Raw genomic sequence first — 18,997 nt, forward strand, 5'->3', positions numbered from 1 at the left:
GCGCCAGCCCTCACAGCAACCGGGAGACGCTCCGGGGGAAATTCCCAGGCCCGCCAGACAGCTGAAAAGAGGGCAAATTCAACCTATTTAACCTGTGAGGACCTCCTAACTCCTTTTTTCCTTCTCCTCCAGCTTGGTTGCCTCCCCCCCCACTCCAAGATCTCAGTGACCTTTGGCTGAAGGATAGCAGCTCTGTCCCCTTGCCTCACTGGCGAGGTCCCCTCCTCCCTCGATATCACACACATTCCCCTCCTGACCCGGGTTGTTCTGGGGGCTGGAAGTGAGGCCGGGGCACACCGTATTGGTGATTCTTTCCCCCACGAACAAAGCTCCCAGAACCCCCTCAGCCTCCACTTGTATTTCCAAATGTGGCTGAGGGACCAAACAGGAAACAAAAGGCGAGCAAGACAGGGAGATGCATGGCAGGGGTCTCTGTCTCTGCTTCTTCACCCCGCCTCCTAAATCACCCTGAGCGGCTCCCATCTTCTCTCCCACTCCGTGCCTCAATTCTTAAAGGGCCGCAGAGTTTGCCTCGTCTCACGCAAGAAGCCAAGTCCCCCTCGGTGGTCCCCAGCTTCCGCAGCCCAACACTTGCCAGCAGGCCACCTCAGGGAGTCCTCTCAGCACTGTGTGCGTGTCTTTTTCTGCCTGGGGAAGGCTCAGTACCCACACGGACTCCCAAGTCAACCAGAGGAAGCCCCTGGTCTTTCTACAAAAATATTACAAGAGTTTATGCCTTGGTTTGCTTAACCGAGTGTTCCAATTTTCCTAGTTTGCCAGTCTCGTGATCTCACTTTTTTTGTTTTTAAGTTAAGATTAATTTCATTTGCTTTTAGTGAACCCCTGTTGGCAACTATGAAAATTTCCAGGCGGAGAAATGATGAGGGCCTGAACTAAGGCAGTGAGAGAGCCAGGGAACAGAATTAATGGAATCCAGGGTCTGACTAAAGAGGGTTTTCGAGGGAGGAATCCAGAGAGCCCGCCAGCTTTCTGGGTTGGATGTCAGCATGCACGAGGGGCCCATTTGTTGCTTTGGAGGATGTAGAAGGAGAAGCAGGTGGGCGGGTGAAAGTTGCAAGTGCAGTTTGGTCGTTTTTCACTAAGGAATCTTCGGGCCGTCCGGGAGGAATTGTCCAGCAACCGATCGGTCTGGAGCTCCTTGGGAGGTTAGGGCTGGAGCTAGAGGCCTGGGGAGGCTCCAGCACACAGATGGTGCTTTGCCCTGTTCATTCCCTCTCACCCCGTTGTATGACTGAAATCTCTGCTGCATCAGTCAAGCTCCTTCCAATCTCTCAACATCCAGGTAACATTCAAGCCATTTCTGAGGCCTTTCCTTAACAGCTTCTGCCAATGGCTCCTCCCGCCGCCCTAAGTCTTCACTGGACACTGAAGTCCCCTGCCTGTCACATGTGCGTGCCCCATCTCACCAATGGAAGCTTTGCATTCATTTCTCCCAGCCTTGGGCACACGGTACTTTATAACCATCAGTCGCTTCAATAGTTGATTTTAATTTCAGCATGACAATGTCCAGGCGAGTAGAACTATCCTCTTGCAAGGAGTCCAGGACCGGGCTTGTCCTGGGCCCTTGTACTTTGCAAAGGTTTTGGCCCTCCTCCTGGCCAGGTGGGCTGGAATCCCGTGCTTCACTGGGGCAAGTCTGTGATGGGCAGTGGGGATAGTTCTCCCAGCCCAGCTTAACTCAGCTTTCTGTCTCCCTATAGGAGGATATGTCTTCTCTCCTTGCTCATTGGCCTCTGGGGCTGCGTGTCCTGTCACTGGAGCCCCGTGGAGGACATCTGCACAGCCAAGCCTCGGGACATTCCTGTGAATCCCATGTGCATCTACCGTTCCCCAGAGAAGAAGGCGATTGAGGATGAGGGCTCAGAGCAGAAGATCCCCGAGGCCACCAACCGGCGGGTTTGGGAACTGTCCAAGGCCAATTCCCGCTTCGCCACTGCCTTCTATCAGCACCTGGCCGACTCCAAGAATGACAATGACAACATCTTCCTATCGCCCCTGAGTATCTCCACAGCTTTTGCTATGACCAAGCTGGGTGCCTGTGACAATACCCTCAAGCAGCTGATGGAGGTACAATCCGAAGTCTTTCTGCCTCATTACCGGACACGCAAGAAAACACGTATTGGTCTGGAGCCCGTTAGAGACTCTCTTTGTGTCTTTACTCTTCCTCCTCCCTCCCCTTCCTTTGTTCTCCTTTTATCCACATACTCATTTAGAAAACAGGGGCCGTTCCAGGCGCTGTGCTCGAAGGAGCTCACAACCGAGGTGGCTGTAGATAGGGGGCTAACCAGTGTTGTGTTCACCACCATGTTAGCCAGGCTTCTCCACCGTTTTCTTTTGGTTTCTACAGGTTTTTAAGTTTGATACCATCTCCGAGAAAACATCTGATCAGGTGCACTTTTTCTTCGCCAAACTGAACTGCCGACTCTATCGAAAAGCCAACAAATCCTCTGAGCTGGTGTCAGCCAACCGTCTTTTTGGAGACAAATCCCTTACCTTCAACGAGACCTATCAGGACATCAGTGAGGTGGTATATGGGGCCAAGCTCCAGCCCCTGGACTTCAAGGTGAGTTGCAGATGTCATCCCTGACCTCAGAGTTCTTTCTCTCCACTCAGCTTGAGAGGACAGGGAAGCAGGATCCAGGATCCAAACTAACACAGCTCTGCTAGTTGAAGGCAGGCTGGGGGTTGGGGAACGACCGAAAGTCAGAACCTCTGGAATATATCTTCTTGCTTGAAACCTGAGAAATCAGTGGTATCTATGGCTTAGATTGCAGTAGTTGCTCTGAGAAAGTGGTATAAATAATAAATTCTTCATTTTGTCCACCAGGACCAAAAAGTATTCTGCAGATGCCAGTCCTACAAGGCTCCTTATTTAATTTTTGAAAGTTACCATGGTCAAATAAAATTGGTGTATGGTGCGTGTTGTATTCTCCTCTTGGAGATTCATGAAGTGCCTATTAGGTCTTCTGAGAAGTCCAGCAACAAAGAAATCTATTGGTTCTATTCAATCAGCATCTCTCAATTTTTTTTTTTTTTTTGGACCACATGGGCATCCTCTTTGCCCCTCATCCCTGCATGACTCATTAGTTTCCCACAGAGCATATCAGAGAAAATAACATTTTGTTTTCTTTTTCCCACACTATTTTCTTCTTTTCTGTTCCTTTATTCCTGTTTCTCTTTCTTTCTCTTTCTTCTGTTAATATTTACTAACCATGTGGAAGATTCCTGGCATTACACTAGACATGTGAGTCTCCCCAACCTGAGTTAGAGTGATCGCTTGGCCAAACGGTGGGAAAGGGCAGAGGGCTGATGAATAAAATAAACTGCTGTGTGGGGAAGTGGAGAAGCCCACTGAAACACGGGTGAGTAGGTTTGTTTCCTATCCTCCTCAGGAAAATCCAGAGCAGTCCAGAATGACCATCAACAAATGGGTATCCAATAAGACCGAAGGGCGTATCACTGATGTCGTTCCCCCAGAAGCCATCGACGAGCTCACTGTACTGGTGCTGGTCAACACCATTTACTTCAAGGTACTCAAAGTGCCCCTGAACAGACAGGCCCAAAGAACTTGCTCTTGTCCTCCAGCTCACTTTCTTTCACACCACGGGGCATTAGGTAGATCTTCTCTGAGAAATGGTCGACACGTGGCCTGGGAAGAAATACAGATTTACTGACAGTCTAGAACCATGTCTAAGGCCGTGGCCGCTGGTCTGAAGTCCAGGAGTGCCTGGTAGTATCTCCGGACCCAAGGAAGCCATGCATACACTCACAAACTTAGCTGGTCCAGCTGCAAAGCATGCATGGTGATGAACTCTCATATCCATGTGACCATTTTTTTGCTATCCATTTAACTCCATTTTGAAATCTGGAACAACATGACAGACTCTATTGACAGTCCTCAGGGCTGAGATTTTCTCCATCATCTGGAGCACCTTCCAGAGTGACTCAAAGTTCCCCTTGCCTGAAGCTTCAGAACCTCTAGGCTCACCTCAAACTTTGCAGAGGCCCTGTGATTTGATCGTGCAGAGGCTTTTATCTTTCTCAGAGAACCGAGAGTTCTAAAGACTGTTTCGACTTCATATATTTAGAAAGGGGAATGAGGGAATTAAACAGATCACTGGTACTTGGGAGGGCCACAAGTTTCAGACAGGTGGATTTGCGGCACATTTGCCCATCCTGGGCTGTGCTCCACGTGCATTCTTACCCCCGCACAGGGCCCAGAAGGTTAGTCGGTCACTGCTGTTGCCAACCACTTTGTCTCTTGGGGCCTCCCTCTCCCCAAGAGTGGAGTAGGTTGTATTTACACAATGTGTACTGCCCTCTACAGTTTACAGAACACTTTGCTATTTATTAGCCCTCTTTATTCTCACAAGATCGTAAATGAGACCTTGGGCCTCTCAGATTACTTAGTTTAAATCCTGGCTCTTCCATTTCTGCTGTGTGAACTCAGTTGAGTTACCTGAGACCATCCTATGCCTTGACTACTGCGTCTATAAAATGGTAATAATGATACACCTACCTCACAGGGTTACTGAGGGGACTGAACAAGCGAATGCATGTAAAACACTGGCACACAGTAAGCATCCTGCAGATATGAGCAATCGCCAGCTCCTAACTTTACAAATGAGGACCCACCACTCAAAGAGTTAAATGACATGTCCCCAAATCAATGAGCCAGAAAATGACAAAGAATGATAATCACAGCTCAGAAATTTCAGAGGGGTGTCTTGAATCCCAGGGACCGTCCCTCTTTGAGTAGGAAGTTAGCCAGGACTCACCCTCTGCCTGGCAGGTTCCTGAATGCTATCCCCCACCCCACCCCCAAACCCACCAGGTTATTATCTGCGTTTGGCCTTTATTTGTCAGGGGGGGAGTCTAGCATTTTGGAGGATGGCCTTTGAGAAAGAGGCTGCTGGGAGGCAGAAAGCAAAAGGCAATAAGATTTAAACTCAAAAAGATGCTTGTGGAGAGGCCAGTAAGTTGTTCTTGGTTTTAGTTTTTACTTTTCTAGTTATAAAAGCAAAGGAAGAGCCACTGCAGAAAATCTGGGAAATACAGAAAAGTTTACAGAAAAAAACACTCATAATTCCATCATTCCGACATAGTCATTGTTATCCTTTTCATGCATATCCCTCTAATCTTTTCTCCTAATAATTCTGCTAACATATTTGCCGGAGAAAATAATGTGACAATTTCCCATGTCAATATTCTCCTACGGATGTCTTTGGTCTTCCTGCTTTGTGACTCTCTCCCGCCTGGTGTCTCCTCCCAGGGCCTGTGGAAGTCGAAGTTCAGCCCCGAGAACACAAGGAAGGAACTGTTCTACAAGGCTGATGGGGAGTCGTGTTCGGCGTCCATGATGTACCAGGAAGGCAAGTTCCACTACCGGCGAGTGGCAGAAGGCACCCAGGTGCTCGAGCTGCCCTTCAAGGGCGATGACATCACCATGGTGCTCATCCTGCCCAAGCCCGAGAAGAGCCTGGCCAAGGTGGAGCAGGAGCTCACCCCGGAGGTGCTGCAGGAATGGCTGGATGAGACAGCGGAGACCCTGCTGGTGGTCCACATGCCCCGCTTCCGCATCGAGGACAGCTTCAGCGTGAAGGAGCAGCTGCAAGACATGGGCCTCGTGGACCTGTTCAACCCTGAGAAGTCCAAGCTCCCAGGTGAGCCTAGGAAGGACGTTCCTCTTCCCTCTGCTCCCCTTCCCCAAGGCAGTCTGGGCCAAGGTGAAAGAACTGGGGAAAGAGCAGAAAAGAGCAATGGGTGAGGACACCTGGACTCTCATCCCAGTTCCACTGCTAACTCAGGGAGCCCCCTTCCTTCCCAAGGTCTGCTTCCTCTTCTGTAGACCGGGGAGTTTGCACTTGGCTTTCCATGGGCCCAGCTGACACAGGAATCCTTTGAGTCTGTGACTGATACGGGGGATTGGCCAGGTGGTAAAGAACTTGAAAAGACATCGGAATTCAAAGCAAAGATCTGATTCAGAGCTGGGGACATCTTGGGCCCAGCAAATAGGCATTAAGAGCCCCTCACCTGATATTCCAAAGGGCTCATGAGTTTTCCTTGAGGTCACTTGGACAACAGATGTGGCCAGACTTCTCTAGCTGTGAGACTTCAGTAACAGTGTTCTGTTGTTTTGGTTCCTCCAATCCACCATTCTTTAAAAATATGGTTTAAAATATCTTTTTAGAAAAGAGGTTAACAATGTCAGGTAATTGGGTTTGCCTTTAAGGGGCTGTCTTTAAATGAGGTCTAACCAGGGGCACCTGGCTGGCTCAGTCTGAAAAGCATGTAACGCTTGATCTTGGGGTTGTGTGAGCTCATGTTGGGTACAGAAATTACTTAAATAAGTAAAACCTGGAAAAAATTTCAAACTAGCTCTGACCAACTTGCCTCTTGAAAACATGGCCAGAGTGGAAAGAAAGACATTCCTACTAGGTGGAGTGAGTTTTTCTTTAAGAACAGAGTCCCCTGCTACCTTCCAAAAGCTGAAGCATAAGATTAAATTCACAGGAGTCGGGCTGAACAAGCCCAAAGTACTTTTTATTGTTAATATGTATTTGTTTAGGGAGTATCATTAGGTGACGGTTCAGGATTTCTATTAAAAAAAAAAAGCAAACCAAAGGACCTCTTATTCAAACTGAATTTCTGTGTGTTGAAACCAACCTTCCTCCTTTTCGTAGAACATTCTCTGGTCTTCCTTCTAGGTATTGTTGCAGAAGGCCGGAGTGACCTCTACGTCTCAGATGCATTCCATAAGGCCTTTCTTGAGGTGAGTATACCTCCCTTTGCTCTCTCTTCTTATGCTGTTTCTTTATTCCCATGCTGCTTTATTTTTTAGTACATTGATAAGTCGTGCGATTTGTAACTTTGGAGTTCTTACACCACTTGGCCTTCTGATCTGACAGCAGATGCACGAACAGCAGAACACGACTGTAGAAAAAGGCATGTTTCCAGGGTCCTTCAAACCCCAAATCTGTAGCCCTCCCCTATCCATGAGGCCTCCACAATACAGCCCTCCCCTGAAGCCCTCGTGGTCCAATTGTTCCACACTCCCTCCTGCTACTTCTGAAGCAGGTCAAACAGGAACACACACATTTAGGGGAGGGTGACACAGGAAGAGAAGCCAACAGAGGCTACTGAGTTCAGAGGAGGAGAACCAGGAGAGTCTGGGCTCGTGGAAACCCAGGGAGGAGCTTCAAGAAAACAGAAAGTTATCTAGTAACAAGATTGAAGAGTGACGACAGGTTACCATTCCCCGAGGAATTTAGACAGAACAGTGGGGGCACATGCCTAATCGTAATCGGTGAAGAGCAAACGGAGGGTAATGAGCTGATGAGTATGGGCCATATCCTAGAGTGTGTTCCAGAAAACTAGAGCTCTAGACTACCTGGCAAAGCACGAAGTTAGATGGTCAAATAAATGCATATCCTCTTCTTGGGAAATTAATGCACGCTGGCATTTTGGCATCTAAGGAGTTCCATGGTGAAAAAAATGGTTCAGTATTGCTTAACCTACCAGAAGGGAGGAGGGTGGGGGAATGGGTGAAACAGGTGATGGGGATTAAGGACGGCACTTGTCATGAGAAGCACCAGGTGATGTGTGGAATTGTTGAATCACTATATTGTATGCTTGAAACTAATATAACGCTGTGTGTTAAATAGCTGGAATTGGAATAAAAACTTAAAAAAATATACTGCTGAACCTAGTGTTTCCCCAAGTCAGGTGCCCATGGAACTCTTTACTAGAGGAATAGCTATGTAAATCCTTTAGAAATTCTGGTTCTCAAATACTGAACTATGGATCAATAGCATTAGTTAAGTGGGGAGCTTGACTCTTGGAGAATCTAGGATAGGGCCCGAGAATCAGCATATTTACAAAGGTCCTCAAGAGATTTTAATCCACAACTAAGTTTGGGAATCACTGTCCTTTGTGGGAACCAGGCTAAGAGGCAAATGAGATGGCCAATTAGAGAAGGTCACAGGATTGAGGAAATCACAAAGAAAGAAGGGTATAGTCAAAGAGAAAGGTTTCAGAGCCTGATACTAGTAAATACAGTTGCAGAGTCCAAGCTCAGTGGGAAAGTGTAGTTAGACGGAAAGTGGAGAGATCAAAGAACAGAAGGAAGTCAGAGTAATTGTATTAAGAGGAAATGCAATAGCTTGAAAAACAGAAGGTTAAGTCTGAGAGGATAGTGTCATTATTGTGATTTCACAGGTAATTCTGAGAGATGGCAAGTTCAAGGTGTGGCCATGGGGCCGGTTTGCTTAACTAGAGTGAAGGCAATGCTCATTGAGGCTGAGGGATGAAAAGTGGGAAGTTAGGGTGTTGAACGGGCCTCCTACCAAGGGATTTTAACTGCGTCAAATGCTAGCAGGAGTTAGGGTGGACAGAAAGGCTATGAGCTACGTGCCAAAATCTGCAATGTGGGGACATAATCCATGGGACAATAGATGTCAGTGACCTACAGGACAATAGCAAGAGCCGAGGGCTATATCTTAAATGTATTGAGATCAGAAGTGGGGATTTTACGCGAGTACCGGACTCATGGTTTTGGAAGCACAAATGACAGTATGGACACCCTCTTCCATATGGATTATGAAGGGAAGAGCACTTAGGAAGACCACAAGGGAAGCTATCCTCAGTCTTTTAACTATGATTGAAAATCCTCTTCTAAGGACCCTAAAGAGAAGAGGTTGAGTCAGACACCCTGGAGGGCTCGGAGTTACCAGTAGGAAGAAGCAGAGGTCTGCGTTCATTTTATCCTCCATAGCCCACTAAACAACGGTACCAGGTTCCTCTGTAGCTCTTGGAACGAAGTTGCTTTCCTTGAAAACCTTGGGAAGCCAATATACAGGACCCCAACCGATTGGAGATCTCCTGGGAAGCCATTAGAAACCAGTCTGTGATTTGAGTAAGAAGATCCTGGTGTTGCAAAAGCTCCAGTCTGCTCATAAATCTAGTCCTAGAATGATCATGAAATAGCACAGGAAGATGGAAGGAAGTAGGGAAGAAGAGTGACAGGGAGAGACTATCTTCCACCAGCTCCACAAAGCTCAGGGATCTGACATGCTTTCATTAAGAGGCAGGGACAGAGTTTTAGTGAGATCCTGGGTCACCAAGCAGAATTTTCTGAAAGTATCTCTCTGGTATTTCTAGTTAGCAAGTCAGAATACCAGTGTGTCAGACTGTTACTCCAAAAAACATCCCTCTCATCAGCCAGAAATGGGCCAACCTTGCGGGCATCCACATTCCTGGTCCAGGAGTTCTCTGAGTGGAACCCTTGCCCGTAGCATACAGCTCAAGGCTTGGAGGAACACAAGTGCTTATTACATCAATGTTTATTGGATGAAAGAATGAGTAAAAGTAGGGTTCGGGTGGGAACACAACCTGACCCGAGTGTACTTTTCACTGGAAAACAAATAGCATTTTGAGGAACTGATGTGTCTGTGGATGACTGACCTGCCTGTGATGAACTGTAGCTAATGGAGAGGTTTTGTTTCCTACGTGGCCTGCAGGTAAATGAGGAAGGCAGCGAAGCAGCGGCAAGTACTGTCATTGGGATCGCAGGCCGTTCGCTGAACCCCAACAGGGTGACCTTCAAGGCCAACAGGCCCTTCCTGGTTCTTATAAGGGAAGTTGCTCTGAACACCATTATCTTCATGGGCAGAGTAGCCAACCCTTGTGTTAACTAAAGTGATCTTACTTTTTGCACCTCTTCCTGTTTTGGTTTGTGATAGAAGCAAAAAATAAATACAACTCCTCCCGATTATGAATGGACTCTGCCACCTGAAATGAAGACAAGGAAAGGAGAAGTGGATATTCTTTTGGGCGTGTGGGAAAGTGAGTGCTTTCGATTGTTCTCTACCAGTGAGCACATCTGGGTCAAGAAAGTGAAGGAGGGAAATATGTCACTGCTGCGTCTTGAAAGATGGCAGGCGTCCTGAAAGGGCAGGGGGAGCCTGAAATGTCAGTATTCCCAACATGCTAAAAAAAGAAAAAAAAAAAAATCCATAAATTTTAAACGAACATATCTCTATATACAGAGAAACCAGATATTCAGATCTGAGTATTAAACCATTTAATTCTCAAACCACTCACATGCATAATGTTCTTTTACACAGTGTTAAAATAAAGAGGAAAATGTATTTTTATACAAACAGAATTTCAAGTATACATTAATAGACTTTTCAAATTACTAACCAAGTTGCTAAGATTTCATTCACATTGTTCTTAAAGCTGTTCAACGAGAAAGCTTTTGCTAAACTGCTTTAAATATGTTTATATAAACCCATATCTTCACTCTTTTTCTGAATCTCCCTCCCCCCAACCCCAGTCTCTGCCCACCCTCCAGCCCTCCCCCCTCCCCCGACACAACAGGGCTTCTGGGGCTCTAGGAGACATGCAACCCCACCCAGGACTATTGGCTTGTCATCAGGGGAAGGGCAGAATCCACAGGAGGAGAGACTGAGAACACCTGTCAAACTGAGAGAACAAATCTAATACTTAGAAATGACACAAATCAGAATCACAGCTTATAACCTCTGTGTTTTCACTTGACTTCTGGAAAAAAAAAAAAAAAATCTCAGCCTCCCAGAAAACAACCTAGAAGTTTCTTACAATTTGGTAGCTGAGAAAATAACTTAATATTGGGTATTTTCTCCCAGGGAAACTTCTACAATCAGGGTAGGCATTTTAAACTTTTCCATTTTGGTGGTTTCTTTTTCCCTGTGGCAGGGGGTAGGAACAGTGAAAGAATGGGTGTGATTTGTGTTTACATGAAGGAATTTGGTTGTCTCACAGGGTCTGGTAGGCGTTCTCCCTCCTCAACTCTCCTCCTGAAGTAATCTGGCTTCAGGGCCGGGAACAGCCACTCTCCTTAGGAATTAAAGTGCATTTGTTCAGTGAGAGAGGGGTGAAGGGAGGTGTGGTTTACACTTAAGTGATAATGATTAAAAGAGGGTGGGGTGAGGGGAAAATCCTATTCCTATATATAGGTATTTATAATTAAGGTCATAATGAGAACAGATATTTTCTAAGGAAATAAGATGCACAGACCCAGTCCAGCGCTCTCAGAGGTGGAAGACAGCTAGCCTGGCCCACTGACTTTTCCGAGGCATCTTTATTAATGGAGTAATAGCTTCAGATGAAAAGACACAAACCTCAAATGTTTGTTTTCTCAAAGGGAAAAAACAGACTGGTAGGTTCTTACACTTTAAAACCCTACCTCACTCCCTTTCAGGGATAACAACATGTTAGAAATTGATTGTCGGTTTTAATATGAATCTTTGATTAGCAAGTTGTGAAAAAATGTTACATAAGTTTGCTGCTTACAAATACGGTAGCCTTTAAAAACTCCGGAAGAGGGGGCATGTGGATCCTTGCTATCAGTATCAGTCGAGGGGAAGTGAAAGTCTCCTATGGTCTCTTTAATAGCTACCACCAGAAATCTTATTTTCTGGCTATATTTTCCTTTAAATACTTTACTATTTCTTGGGGGACAAACCCCAGAGTTTTCCAAAGAGAAGTAAATGCTACATTATTAGCTGTATGAAGAAGTGATGGGCTCAAGATGAGAAGAGGGAAATGGTCCTGGGTTCTGGCCTCTGAGTCCAGTGTGATCTGCTTTTCACAGTGACCAGTGGGAAGGCACAGTGCCAGGGACAGGTAGATGGGGGACAGCTGTCACCCACCATATAAGCACCATAGAGAACAGGTGGACAGATTTCTTTCAGACCATGTCCGTCTGAAGGAAACCAAATTTCAGCCACCTTGACTTTCTAGCTTTGAACGCTCAGCTTCTCTTCCCCTCGCAGGGGCAGAGCATGAGTGGGCCCCACTCTGAATTACTAGGAGTCGGGAAATCTAAGTGCTCTCCCAAGTGTACTTCTCCCTTTACTCACTTATGCTGACATGCCCAAAATGGAGAGTTCTGGTTTTAAGATTTCTTAGAGGAGAGGCCATCGGCTCCTGACTGAGTTGGCAGATGGACTTAAGTCCCGCCATTAGATCACAAAGTCCTGCAGTGGGCTAAAACTGCAAACAGAGACCGGGGCAGATATGAAGTTAACGGACTGAGAACACATTCCCATAGCTTGAGAATGTTTTTCTTTTGTTGAGAGTAGGGGGATGGGGCCGAGTGGTGAAACTGTAGTCAGACTAGCATTTGTGTAGCCGTTTCAGAAAGGACCCCTTAAAAGTTGAAGAGGAACCAGCAAGCCAATCCAGTAGGGCAGAGAACTTGACCGAACTTCATAGTCCATAGAGAATTCCTGATAGGGAATTTGTTTCATTCCTTGCTTAAAACATAAAACAAATTTCTATATATTTTTTACCATTACTTCCCCATCCTCCTCCTCTAACCGCCCCCCCCCCCCGCCCCCCCGCAGAAATCTTAAAATCCAGTGCGGTATGATTTGCATGAATTTCAACAATGTTTCACAGTACTCCACAATGCTCTTCACCATGAAACCCTAATGTGCTACTCTCTGGATGCATGCAAGTCCCAAAGGCTGCTGTTTGTCTGTTCCACCCCGTATCAGGAAGCCTTCAGAAATTTTCTAAGGCATAGGAGGCATTTTCTCTGAAAGACACTGCAACATTTACATGCTAAGCAAATAGCTGAGCCTCAGTGTTATTTCAATGAAATGTCATAGCTTGATGCTAATTCAGTCCTCTGCACTTATCCAGTCTTTCCTTCTTGAACACACCACCTATTTGAAATTTAAAATATCAATTATTGTAGGCATTATATGAATGAAAATTTCTATGGTGCCCAGAATTCTCTCAGAAGAGAGACTACTATATCTGTGTGCTCTTAAACACAAATTTCTGTCACGAATGAGAAATCACTTGGTAGCTAGTCATTTTGAACGCGGTGGCAGGAGGACTGGGGGGGGGGGGCGGTGGAGGGAGAGTGTCTCACTTTTAAGGTAATCAAACAGTTCTCCCCTTCCCATTACCAGGCATGAAGTTGCCATGGGCAGGCATGTTTACTACCTGGGGTGGGAACAAAGAAAAGTATGGAACCTCATTTGGGAATTACTGGGTTAGGTCCTTGACATCCTGGAATAAAGAGGCTAAAATGACTCATTTCACATTTCATCTAAAATTCAGAAACATTTAAGCCTTAGCTAGTGCATTTCATTCACAAAAAAAAAACAAGGAAAAGTGAAAGTCACTTTACACTGAAATCCCACTTAGAAGACAGGCTAAGAGACAAATTATCAAATGTACCACCATCACCCCCAGGAAGGACCCTTCTCTTTTTCCATTAACTTTAATAATGCTACCTGTTTATTTTACAACTAGAAATCATCCTAGGCAGGTTGGGCTTGGCCCTTTCAATAAATTCAAGTGCTCTATTTTAGCTATCAGAGTTGAGAAATCTCCACTCAAATCACATACGCAAAGAAAAGAGGATTCTAGAGACCAGAGTTTGAAATCGTTTTGCTTACTTCTGCATACTTTGTTTTTGGTAAAGAGACAAAACTGGATGGATGGCAAAATCTCTCTCCAGAATTACTCTGAGGACAAATGGATGATCCATTTTACCACCTGAGCGTTGGCCCACTTTAAACTCAGAGCCATGCGTGGGATATCAGTAAAGGTATCTTATGACAAAAAAGAACCAGACTGAGGTTATCCTGCCGGAGGCCACTCAAGATTACCTGGCCAATGATTCTCAACCTTGGCTGCCCATTAGAATCATCCGGGGAGCTTTTAAAGCCCACGTTGCACAGCAGACTGATTAAACTCAGTAATTTTTTAGATGCCCCAGGTAAGCCCAAAGTGCTGCCAAGGTGGGGAACTACTAGTTTGGGTCAGCTGGCTCTGTAATAAAAAGCATGCAGGCCGGTGATCACTCAAGCCAGAGGGAAGAAAGGTCAGACTCCGTGCCTCCTCTCAGATTCGCAGAATTAACACGCACCCCAAAGAAATTACCTAGGCATTGTTCACCTTTTTGTTTTGCTTTTAAATAAATCACTTTGGCTGTAACAGGTCACACAGTCAACAGTAAATTATGGATTTAGGTAAGTCTGCACTTTATGTGTCACGGCAAAAGAGCTGGCTGGGGACAGGCCTAGGACAGACTTGGCACAAACAAAAGAGAAGCCAGGGGGAAGAATCTTCCTAAGCAGGAGTTAATTCCTGAGTCTAGGATATGAGCATGGCTTACAGGCTGACGATTATTCTACAGTTAGAATAACAGTAGCCGGGCAGAATCTCCTGCCCGCGGTCCTGTCCCTGTGCCTTAATAAAAACACGTGCTGCGCACACACACAAAAGAAAGAAAAGCAACAGCTGTGGTGAGTAGATTCACGTGATTCTACTGTCTCCTCTCCCTTCGGTACTCCCGCTGTTTTCGGGCAGAGGTGACTGGGTCAGTTGTCACCTAGGAGGAACGCCCGGCTCATTATCTGCAATTTCACACGGCATCCTCTCATCGCCTGCTCTACCCAGTCACCAGGAAAGCAAACACTTACCAGCAAGTACCTAAACACAGAGGCCAACCTCCAAAAATCTGAAAACAGATCACTCTCTCCTTCTCACTCTTAACCTGAAAATCCCTGTGTCGACATCACAACCAGCCAGTGTAGAGTGAAAAGGTGGCGAGCATTCCGGGATAGCTGTTAAAGGGCCGACGGTCCTTCCTAGGCTGTAACACATGTTCAAAATGTAGGCCAACCGCCACGGCTCAGTGTGCTCACGTCCCGGACAGTCAGGTGAATGTTACGACTGGATTTAAAGGTCAGGCGGTGTGCCTAGTGACAATTTACTGCTGAAACTGAATTTCCTGACACCCACAGCATTCAAGGGAGGCCATCGTGATCGGTACCACAGTATAGGCATTAAAAATAGGAATATCTCTTTGGAGTGACTGAAAGCAAAACAAGCCATCCAAAACCCACCTCCTGCAAACCTCTCTGTCAAGATATTGACAGAAGGCTCACCATCGGGAAAATAGGGTTAATTATCTAGGTTCCCAGTAATGGGCTGCAATGGCAATTAAACACACACACACACACACACACACACACACACACACACACAAACCCTCAGGATTCAAACAAAAATGTTTACATCACTGAAAGGAGTTTGGTGCGTTTCTTAAAAAAACAGAAAGATTCCACGTGCACCGGCTGTTCTTGCCAAATAGAAGCCAGGAGAGAAAAGCACTAAATCAGAGTACTCAGACACTGTTTGGTTTGGGCAACAAAGCTGAACATGAACATCTGCCCATGACAAGGGGGACGGTGATACTGCAAACCCTAGATTTTGTGTCCGGCTTTCCTATGCTTGCTACAAAAAGCACACTCTTTCTTCAGCCAAGTGCTCAGAGGTAGAGGAGCTGAAGCGAGTACAGAAGAGAATGAGGTGGACAGTGGCTGAGGAATCCAGCCTCCTGCCCAGAGGGCTCCAGGGCAATATTGGAATATGCTCAGTCTTTAATGGGAGGTAGACTACATCCTACATTGACTTCTCTGCCTTCACCAGACACCTTTTTCTCACATACACACGTAAAATCACACACACGTAGCTGGCAGCTCGCAATAAAATTACAACTTGCACACCCACCCCAACAGCTACTTGCAATCGAAATTCGATATTCAACCCCAGCTCTTCTTAGTAGATGCAAGCCAACTTTGTTCTTTCGAGGTCCCTCGTTTCGCCAGGCTTTTTAGACATACGTTTCACTTTAACACCTACATCTTTTTTTGTCTCTAAACAACAGCTACACTAAGTGGGTGCAATGTGTTATAACATCTTTATAAATAGAAAGTGCAAGAAATAACTTCCTTAGCCAAAATACAAAGCGACAAAGAGCTCTCATAGCCTACTGTGCCAAGAATGTGATTTTCAGAATCAATGATACAACTAACAAATGCTTCTAATGCTACCAGGGTCATAGTGGATGAGTAAATATATTTATAAACATACATTTATGAAAAAAGATATTACGAAAATAGCCAAACTTCCCACAAAAGTTATTTGCATGAACTATCTTTAGTATACCACTTTGTGTTCGATGCACGTGCATATACAATTGCATTATATTAGTGTTATTTTTATTGGGCCAGTTTTCCAAAAAGAAAACAGGCTCAGTTTTTAAAACTTCAAGTTACATGATTTAAAATCATTTTTGTAAAAATATTAGAAATACCATATAAATTCTAAATCTCTCTGCTATCGGACGATAGCTATGCTAGACGTAGGTTTCAGTCACACTCTTAGTGACCTCTGCTTGCGCATCTTGGCTTCCAGAGGAAACACATTTTATGTTTTGTTCCCTGTGTCGTATTTCTGGGCTTTTGCAGTAGTTCTTGGAGAACCACTACAGTTAGGATTCTATTCCTTTGTAGCAAACTCAGTAGATCATCTTCAAGTACGTCACAAACGCCTGCTTTAAAGATATAGCAGAGAGCAGAAATCAGAACCCTAAGGAATTTCTACTCCCAATGGGTTGTTGTGACTGGCTCGAAATGGTTTGACCTGCAACGCAGACAACAAAGTATATGCTGGCAGTCTCCAGGTTCCCCTTCTTCTGACTTTGTTCTCTTCCGCAAATCCAGACCGCGGCGCTAAATTTTTGTGCCACCACCAGATGACTTAAGAGTGACAGAGAATCTGGAGGAGGGCCCAAAGAGCCATAAAATACAGAACGAGAAACTTCTCTGCAGATCATCATGAGATATTTCATTCCCTGGGAATATATTTTCAAAGACTTCTCTGACACCCAAAGCAGACTTTGACGTACATCAGAGTGGAAATGGGGATCAAAAAAGACAACGTGAAGGCTCATTGATTTTTATTCACTGAAATCTGCCCCAGTCCTTACATGATAAAATCTAGTCTTGATGCCTAAACGCCTCGAACGTTTTGTCCCTGGTTCTCCAACTACAAATGCCAACATTTTTTCTTTCTCTTCCAAGCATTTTGTAAAGCCCTAAATTAAGTCTTCAGCCCTGAGTACCTTTTCCTGTATTTGCAATTCCTGAGGCCTGACCTAGGAAGAGACCTTTTTATGATACTTCGGGATAACTAGCAAGAAGCCCTCGCAGCTAATCCTCCAGGAGTCCACTGCACTTGGAATGGATGGATAATCCCAAATCTTTCTTCTCTTAGAAAGCTTGGTTTGGGGATGATCATTTTCAGAGCAGGATTTATTCTCTGCCCATATTTCTTCTGTCACGGCAATAGTCTAATGAGTGTAAGCCAGCAAGAGTTTAAATAAAGCACCCTAAATCTGACAGTTCAATGATCTGTTATCTTAGATGAGAGTTGATGGCAACTCTTGATTTTAAAGGATCAACAACATAAAAAATTGGGCAGTGAATTTTCTCCTAAGAAAGGTAATAAAAATGGGATGCACTTCCTTATTCATCTTCTAGCACAAAACTGTGCCCGAGGTGGTGTGGTGGCAGTAAAGAGAGGCCTAGGGTGGGTAGGCAGAACTTGAAATGATCTCAAGAATGTGACCATGTAGCCACTCCATAGAAACTCCTGGCGAAAGAGATTTAGTAGCCATACGAATTTTCCATACCATGGGAGTTTGTGCCTATTTATAAACGTAAATACAGCTGACATCTCTAACAAACAAGCTTCTTTCTCTAACAGTAAGCTTTTTACTCTTTCTGGAGTACTTCTGGCTCAGTATGTACAGTTACTGCAGCTTCACAGGAAAAAAAACAACAAACTAACAAATGCTCACAACTTGGAACTTGGAACAAAAGAAAAACAACATGGACATTTTGCTGTAAGATCAATGAAACTTGGTGGGTGGGTAGCTAATGAAACCTGTGCTTAGGTATTTGTCTTATTCTCCCTCTAGCTCCTTTACTGACCCGTGGCAGACGAAATAAGTGGTTTCTACGGCATGGACAACTAGCCCAAATGAACGAACGCAGAAAATTCAAGACAAATCAAAAACCCAAGGCCACCTATGAAAGACTGAAGTGGCCCCAAATCCTTGACAGACACACATGCCATCAGGTGGTATGTGCTCTTCCCCTGAATCCAGGCCGACCAGTGACTTCGCTGACCAATGTATGGTGGTGACTCTGCGGGCAGCTCTGGGCCTGGTCTAGGGAGTAGTGGCACTTTCTGCCCAGGCTCTTACAGGCCTGAGCTGCCATTTAATAAGTGTGACCGCCCTGATGGAGAGACCACATGGAAAGTCCCTGAGACTCCAGGGAGGGAGAGGAGGCCCGCGAGCCCAGACTACTGCCCTCCCTGCCAAAGTGTCAGACATGCGAATGAGATCATCCTGGAAACTCCAGGCCAGTCCAACTACCTGCTGAACACCACCAGGTGACCCGAGTCATTGCCACAGGGAGAAAGAGAATTGCCTGGATGAGCCTTTCCTGAATTTCTGATTCACAACATCACAAGATCTATAAAATTGTTGTTTTAAGTCACTATAGTTTAGTTTGTTACAAAGCTAGGCAGTGGAAATGCTACCTTCCAATTTCTCCCTTGGTAGTAACTTGAACTGATTCACAACCAGACCTATCAAATGGGTGATTCCTATCAAACGGGCAATATCTCCAAAAATATTCACCATCAGCATCTGTTCAGAGACCAACTGCATTATCTTTTGAAGCAATCTTCCAATCATGCTTTCTTGAAAATTCACTAAAAGTAGTACTGTTACTGGCTATTATTTATTCCAGTTCACCTCAACTCTTTGTAAGTAAACAGAGTCAATATGATGTGGTGGAGACACTCTGGGCTTTGGAATCAAGCCTGGTAAATATCGGTTTTGCAATTTATCCACTGTGTAACCTTGTGTTCGTCAGTTTCTTCATCTATATATTGTGGTATAATGACACCTCTTAAAGGCAACATAGTCTATTAGAGTGTTAACTCCAGTGTTAGACTGCCTGGGTCAACCTCTCTGTGCCTCAGTTTCTTCCTCTCTAAAGCGAGGGTAATAAGTGTCCATCCTATTGGGACCGCCACCAGGATTACATGA

At 45.2% G+C, this 18,997-nt stretch overlaps 1 protein-coding gene across 1 annotated transcript; it reads left to right on the plus strand.

Annotated features, from left to right (window-relative positions):
• Positions 1-999: 999 nt before the first annotated feature.
• On the plus strand, positions 1,000-11,000 carry SERPINC1 (serpin family C member 1). Its single transcript, XM_047076466.1, has 7 exons — positions 1,000-1,166; positions 1,722-2,088; positions 2,369-2,584; positions 3,414-3,551; positions 5,294-5,684; positions 6,729-6,793; positions 9,540-11,000. Exons 1-7 carry the CDS (start codon positions 1,000-1,002, stop codon positions 9,714-9,716), a joined length of 1,521 nt encoding a protein of 506 aa, XP_046932422.1. The 3' UTR covers positions 9,717-11,000.
• Positions 11,001-18,997: the final 7,997 nt, after the last annotated feature.

This window comes from Lynx rufus, unplaced genomic scaffold (genome assembly GCF_022079265.1).
Source record: "Lynx rufus isolate CCGP_SWC_20201006 ecotype Redwood Valley unplaced genomic scaffold, mLynRuf1.p SCAF_15, whole genome shotgun sequence".
In the NCBI taxonomy this organism is placed as follows: Eukaryota; Metazoa; Chordata; class Mammalia; order Carnivora; family Felidae; genus Lynx; species Lynx rufus.

Bases quoted from the DNA above. Each gene is read 5' to 3' on its own strand.
- SERPINC1 (XM_047076466.1), top strand. From the start codon at position 1,000: ATGTCAGCATGCACGAGGGGCCCATTTGTTGCTTTGGAGGATGTAGAA. The intron at 2,585-3,413 runs GTGAGTTGCAGA...TATCCTCCTCAG, and splicing joins TCCAGCCCCTGGACTTCAAG to GAAAATCCAGAGCAGTCCAG. The intron at 6,794-9,539 runs GTGAGTATACCT...CGTGGCCTGCAG, and splicing joins TCCATAAGGCCTTTCTTGAG to GTAAATGAGGAAGGCAGCGA.